The 7,247-nt window shown below is 52.3% G+C and overlaps 1 protein-coding gene across 1 annotated transcript; it reads right to left on the bottom strand.

Annotated features, from left to right (window-relative positions):
• Positions 1 to 377: 377 nt before the first annotated feature.
• On the bottom strand, positions 378 to 2,731 carry LOC124700076 (cation/calcium exchanger 1-like). The gene has a single exon (XM_047232265.1). It carries the CDS (start codon positions 2,489 to 2,491, stop codon positions 764 to 766), a length of 1,728 nt encoding a protein of 575 aa, XP_047088221.1. The 5' UTR covers positions 2,492 to 2,731; the 3' UTR covers positions 378 to 763.
• Positions 2,732 to 7,247: the final 4,516 nt, after the last annotated feature.

Raw genomic sequence — 7,247 nt, 5'->3', positions numbered from 1 at the left:
CACCTCATGCAGGGAAGAAGAAAATAGTAAAAACCAAACTAGTTACTCGCTCCGATCCAAATTAAATGTCGATGAATTAATGCAAACTTTATACTAGATCAGTATAAAATCTGCCACACTTATTATGGATCGGAGTGAGTACAAACTATATAAAAAAAAGAATTAGAGATTGCATTTCCGCACAAGTTTCAGCCAAGTTGTGAGAAGCCGAAAATGGGTGCGAGCAACCATACTAGCCCTACACACAGAAATCAGTAGAGCAAAATGGGCTTGTCTAGAGCAGGACAATCATGAGAGCGAACCGTCGTACCTCGTCATCATGGATGGGATGTCGTGGACAGGAGATGGATGGCTCACCCACATGTTTTCGAAGCATCGGCGGAAACAAGCGTGGTCCACGAACTGGACAATCAGTTGCTGTTGGATCGCAACATGGAGCTAACTTGGCTCGCGCAATCAAATCCCGGATTGATACGGCTACGGTGAAAGAAGTGGCATGTGTTCATTTCACGGACTGCAACTGGATGGGAATCAAAACAATGAACAATTACATGGCTAGATTCCGCTACGTGATCCTAGCATTACCGGGCGGATCGCTACTACTACTGTACATCACCTGATCTATCTACGTATCATCATCATCCTCCTCCGATCCGCTAGCGCTTCTACGTACAATCAGTGGCCGCCATTGACGGACGGGGAGCAGAGCAGCAGCATGAGCATCGTGTTGTGTTCACGCGGCCGCTTGCTGCGTCGCTCGCTGCTACCAGAGTCCGAGGCTGTTGAGGACGCGGGTGCCGAAGAAGCAGAGGTAGATGACGATGAGCCCGACCCCGTACAGCCGGCCCAGCCGCATCCCCCTGGCCGGCACCACCAGCAGCGCCCACGCCAGCCCGGCGAACAGGAACGCCACCGTCTCGTACACCGCCCCGTCCGCCGGGATCGTGAACGGCGCCGGGTACTGCGCGCCCGCCGCCAGCGTGAGCGACAGCCCGAGCCCCACCACCGTGTTAAACAGCGGGCCGGCGTAGCAGGCCGACACGGCCGTCTGCGCGCCGCCGGGCCCGCCGTGCGTGGCCATGGCGACGTTGGAGACCAGGTCGCCCAGCGAGTCCCCCCACGCCAGCACGGTGACGCCCAGCACGCCCGAGTCCACGCCCACCATGTACCCGATGGCCACCAGCAGCGCCACCAGCTCCCGCGCCAGCGTGTAGGCCCAGAGCACGCTCATCAGGAACCCCGCGGCGAGCCACGGCACGCGGTGACGCCGGCTGCGGGGCGCGGAGTTGGCGTCCGTGGTGGACGCGGCGAGGGCCGCCAGGAGGAGGCCCAGGAAGGCGCTGGCGAGCAGGATGCCGACGCCGTGGCCGTGGTCCAGCGAGGCCGCCGCCGGGCTGCGCGAGGTGAAGGTCGTGGCGACGAGGACCGGCGCCAGCGCGACGGAGGCCACGGCGGAGGGCTTGTGCCAGCGGTGCCCCGCGATGTCCGGGATGGTCAGGCGCCGCGGGAGGTAGAGCGGCATGGTGAGCGCGTGCAGGACGCGTTGAAGGCGTGATTTTTTCGCTGGGTCCGTCGGCTTGGCGGAGTGGGACGGCAGGGTGGGGGCGTCGTCGTTGTCGAGGAGGAGCGGCTCGGCGAGGTCCGGCTTGCCCGCGTCGGCGGCGGCGCAGCACTGGGAGGTCCAGACGAGGACGACGTAGGCGGCGTAGAGGGAGACGAAGGCCGCGGCGACCCAGACGGTGACCGTGCCGGTGGCGAGGACGGCCACGAGGAAGCAGAGCGCAAAGAAGAGGAAGCAGAGGTCGCGGACGAACCCGCTCAGCTCCACCACGGCCCCGCCGCGGGAGCCGGCGGCGGAGGCGAGCGCGACGACGCCGGCGACGACGGTGGACACGAAGAGCGCGCCGCCGAGCGCGCTGTTGAGGCCGACGCCGCCGCCGTCCCCGCCGTCGCCGGCGGCGAAGGAGACGACGCTGGCGAAGACGTCGGGCGCGCCGTTGCCGAGGGAGAGGAGCGTGACGCCCGCGACGGCGGGCGGGAGGCGCAGGGCCGCGGAGAGGCCCTCGAGGGAGGCGCAGAAGTACTCGGAGGCGGTGTCGCCGAGGAGGTAGAAGAGGACGAGGAGCCAGAGCAGGAAGGCCGCGTAGCCGACGGCGGCCGGCGCGGCGCCGAAGCCGCAGTAGAAGAGGCGGAGGTAGTCGACGTACCCCGCCGGCGCGCAGGGCGTGTGCGAGAGGATGTAGGCGCACTTGGCCTCCGCGCCGTCGAGGGCCTCCAGGTCCTCGCAGTTGCCCTGGTCGTTCTTGCCGGAGGAAGGGGAGGTGGACGGGGGCGCGGAGGACGTCAACTTGAGGACGTGATTTGTGGTGGCGGAGGCGTGGGGAGAGGATGAGGGGAGGAGGGAGGCGGCGAGGAGGAGGATGAGGAGGAGCAGGAAGCAGGCGCTGGGGACGGCGGCATTGTACACGCGCCGCCTGCGCGTGAGCTCCATAAAAAGAAGGGGTTTTAATTGGATGGAGGGAAATCGTGCTAGGAGGGCATGGAGCTCGTGGCGTAGGCGCGAGGCGGTGGTGGGGAGGTGGGAGGCGGAGAGGGATTTCCGGCGGGAGTGGGGATAGAGCTCAGCTGATGGAGCTCACTCCGGGGATAATGGCGCCCCCGTAAATGGAGGGAGGAGATGAGGAACAAAATTGAGCAGAGGAGGATTTGCGTTGGGATCTTGTGGGTTAAGTAAAGGGAGTGAGCGCGTGCGTGCGTGCGTTCGACGGCAGGAACGGAAGAAATAGTGGGGAGGCGAGGCGATGGCGATGAGGTTCTGGCCGGTGAGCCCGCGTATACGCGTGTACGTGCAGGCGAACCGTGCCCTTGGCCCTTTTGTTGAGCAGGTGGAGCGAGGCAGATTTCTCTAGAGCCACCACGTATATCTATACACAACATAGTTCACGACAAGACAATATATGACATAACTAGTATATTAGTATCCATTATCCAATGATGCTTAACTAAATCCGCCTCGGAGTTGACCGCTGAGATGTCGGTCACCGATCTCATGATGCGCACGGAGAAACTCCTTAAACGTTTACGCTTGGTCTAGAGCGCAAGCAATTCACCCTCAAATTATGATGTAAATTCCGATTATGCTAGCTACTCCTTCCGTGTGAAAATGTAAGATGGTTTTGAAGTAGACTAGAACCACTACACACTAAAAATAGACTAGATAATAAAAATAAAAAGGAGTGAACTATAAAGTGACTAAAACGTCTTACATTTCCGCATGAAGAGAGTATGTGCTAATTAGTTTATTTGGAAATCTTAAACCTACCAAGGAGGAAAATAAAATTGAAAGGTTAAAAAACACATCGTACGAAATGTAGTAAAAGAAATATAGATGTTGTGGTAGGAGACGATCCTAGCCCAAGTTGTACTGACCATGCTTGCTTGCTCCTATACACACTTAAGGCTTAAGAATACAGATAATATCAAAATTAAACTTTCTAAAAGAAATAATTCTTTGGAACTTTATGCGAAAACAAGGGTCACACTTCAATAGATGCTCCTAATAGGATATCCTACGACAGTACATTTCTTAGTTCTCATAAAGACGTCACTGATTATCACAAGGAAGAAAATAATATGATGTTAAATAAGTTGAAGAAATTAAGATACTTAATGATATTCCTAATGATCTTCTACTGATGGAGCAAAGGCGTCTGATATTTCAATGAGATAAAGATAAGTCGATTTATTGGTGGAGCTCGTGCTTGACGATCTGGACTATACAAGTAAAGTACGTGCGCCAATGCAATCGTTGAGATAATCTCCAAGAGTTACTGATCTTCCAGATACACGATCAACCTAACCAGCGAGAGTTGTAATTTCTACCTAAAATCGAGAACAAGTAAAAACTCATATTGCAATCAAGATAATGCGAATGAAAATGAAACCTTTATTAAAAAGGTGGGACTTGGAATAGTTTTGGGCATTGGAAATAAAAAAAAAGTATACGAAGTTGCAGCAATAGCTAATTTTTAATATAATCAAAATCCGAGTCTAAAAGTGACGGCTATGGGGGTATTGAAGGAGGAAAAGGTGAGAGTTTCGGCCAGTCATATGTACGGTGGCTGAACCGACCTCTAGATGGTCTTTTCTCCTTCAATGCAGACTCTACAAAGTGGTTAACTTAATTGGTGTGAATTTGACATGTAGCCTGCGGTGACCCAGCATACCACTGCATGGTGTAGTACGCAAGTCGTTGACATAACACAAGTGAAACACCATTCCACTCATATTACATCCCTCAGAGTGGTACAACAGAAACATATGCGAGTCCAAGGCATTTCTATAGAAGGATACACGAACTGTTTACAAAAGATCAACACAGCCTCCTACTTTATAGTGAGGTAAAACTGCAAATAAAGCTTCAAAAGAACAACTCGTAGTCTAACTTATTGCTAACTGTAGATATAGAGCTACTTGGCTTGCTATAGAACTCTAACTACTTAGGTGCTTGGATTAGGGAAAAGGTTCACTTCTATTACTAGTCTAGGTTTCCACTCTAGCTGATGCAGAAGTTGACTCCATTGACTTCATTGATTGAGTTCTCCGTCCTGTTGCAGTTGACTCCTTTGTCTTCGAGTTTCACGGTAGTTTCTCCTCGTGACTTCAATCAAAGAAGGGGGTTCAAAAGGGAGGGAATGAGTACGAGCGTACTCAGCAAGTTCATTATAGGAAATATGTGTATCATGCACTAGCTACAGCCACAGACCAGAAAGTTATTGACGAATGCAAGTTTTCGTAATCATTTCTTCAAAAGGTATATTTTATTCTGAAAACTATGCCCGTTAGTCTTCACAGGTTGACCAGAACTTCGTGGAGTTCCTTTCCTGCCACGTTCGTAGTTCCCTTCACGGAACAGGGAGTGACAAGCCACAATTTGATACACTCTGCAGAGGTGCGTTACTTTTCACATAAGAGAACTTATCCTTGTTGTCAACCGAGTCTAGTTCTCGTCCACACTTCCTGGGTGTGAGGCCAGGTATAAGAACCAAGCCAATCACTGCCTTCTCCGTGACCCTGCATACCCACCCTTTTGTCCATCTGCACATCCCCGGTAGACTTCTCTCGATCATACGGCTTCACCCATGATGTACTATGTACAATCCATCATAGGCGGTAGAGCGCTCTCATCCACATGGATGGGGATTTTAGAGGATTTCCCAACCTAATGCAGTGTTCTCGCAACACCCAGCCAGGCTCTATTGTAACAACATGTCCTTTACCCCATGTGTGGTTTTGGTAATTGATGACAATCCCTATGGACTAACGGTTGCATTGAGAATCAATCTTAGGTCAAGTTCATAGTCATGTTGGACTCAAGGTTGTAAGATGGAGAAGACGGAGTAGAATGATGAAGATGGTGTTGAAGAGAGACAAAGACGGCGTAGAAGATGAAGAGAGAAGACGGCGTTGAAGATGGAAGAAGACGGTGGTGTGTATGTTGAAGGAAGACGGTGGCATGTACAATCATGAAGAGTGAAGATGGAGCTTGCCGACTCGAGAAGAACGCGCAAGGACTAGGTTTGTGCTCGATAGGATAGTTGGTCGTATCATCGGAGAGAGCTCAAACCTTGCATGCATTGCATCGTGTTTCTTGGTTGTTCTTGGTTCTTATCCATGAGATGTTCGAGAGCTTGTGTTCATTCTCATGAAAAGCTCTAGCTCATCGGAATCGGATTCCGGATGCATCGCATGTTGCATGTGCGAGGGTGATGATTTTCCCGACATACCATATTGAGAGGTTACACCTCTATGACCATGAGAAAATCATCACCCACTCTTTTCCATATTTTCACTTTTTGCAGTGATAGCTCTCGTCGTCCTCTTTCCGGCAAAATTGGTTTCATGTCATTCTGAGTTTCCTATCTCAAGATATCGCGTTTTCCGTATCGTCATATTTGAGAAAAGAAAAAGGAAATTGCTTTTGGACCGGGCGGTACTACCGCTGGTGGTACCGGCCCAAGTACCGCATCAGCCTTCCGGGCTTCTTGGACTCGAAGCGGTACCGGCCGGTACCGGCCCGGTAGTACCGTAACCCGGTTACGGTACCGGGCCGGTACCGGGCCCGGTACTACCGCATGGCCCCAACTCGCTTCTCTCTCCTCTGCTTTTCTTCGGATGCGGACACAAGCGGTAGTACCGCTCCCGCGAGCGGTACTACCGATTTGGGGCGTTTTCCAACTGTTTTCTGCGCGGATCTCGCGCGGCGGTAGTACCGCTTCGACAAGCGGTATTACCGCTTTGGGCGCGGATCTGACCGTTTTCTCAGCCCCAACAACTATATTTTGCAGCCCCTATTTATACCTCTCTTCCACCTCCGCCCAAACTAACCCTGCACCTCCACTCTCTCTCCTCCATTGTTGACCTTGGGTTCCTTCTTCCTCCTCTTGATCCTCCCACTATTTGTTGCATATTTTTGGGGGAAAGGAGAGAGGAGATCTAGATCTAGAGATTCACCAATTGAATCCTCCTCTAAGTGAGAGGATCTTGCTAGATCTAGATCTTGGAGTTTCTTGGTGTTTCTCCTCACTTTGTTCTTCCTCCCTTATTCCCCCATTAGCTTCTTCTAGCTTTGTTGGAATTTTGAAGAGAAGAACTTGGGCATCCTAGTGGTGTTCTTAGCCATTGCATTAGGTGCATCGGTTGTGCTCTCTCCGGGGTTTCGATCTCGTAGGGTGTGTGTGTTCCTCCTTAGTGGTGTTCTTGCCTTAGTGGCCATCTTGCCTTTTGTGGCGCATTGCATCCTTGGTGGAGTTGCTTTCCTTGGTGGAGTGTGTTAGCCTCTAGTGGCGAGTTGCATCCTTGGTGGAGTTGGTTTCCTTGGTGGAGTGTGTTAGCCTCTAGTGGCGAGTTGCATCCTTGGTGGAGTTGGTTTCCTTGGTGGAGTGTGTTAGCCTCGTGTGGCGCATAGCATCCTTGGTGGAGTTGGTTTCCTTGGTGGAGTGTGTTAGCCTCGTGTGGCGCATAGCATCCTTGGTGGAGTTGGTTTCCTTGGTGGAGTGTTGTAAGCCTCTTGTGGCCGTGTACTTGAGAGCCTCCGTGTTGTGGAGTTGCCTCAAGTTTGATACTTGGCGTTTGCCCAAGCTTGTACGGGTTCGGTGACCACCCTCAAGGGTCCCTTAGTGGATCGAGGCTTTCCTTTGGTGGAAAGGCTCGAGGAGAATACGGTGGCCCTAGTTGGCTTCTTGGAG

The sequence above is a fragment of the Lolium rigidum genome, chromosome 3, assembly GCF_022539505.1.
Source record: "Lolium rigidum isolate FL_2022 chromosome 3, APGP_CSIRO_Lrig_0.1, whole genome shotgun sequence".
Classification (NCBI taxonomy): Eukaryota; Viridiplantae; Streptophyta; class Magnoliopsida; order Poales; family Poaceae; genus Lolium; species Lolium rigidum.
The sequence above is the reverse complement of the archived record's forward strand: the minus strand, read 5'-3'. Positions and strand labels throughout refer to the sequence as shown.

Coding starts and splice junctions, on each gene's coding strand:
- LOC124700076 (XM_047232265.1), bottom strand. CDS start 2,491: ATGGAGCTCACGCGCAGGCGGCGCGTGTACAATGCCGCCGTCCCCAGC.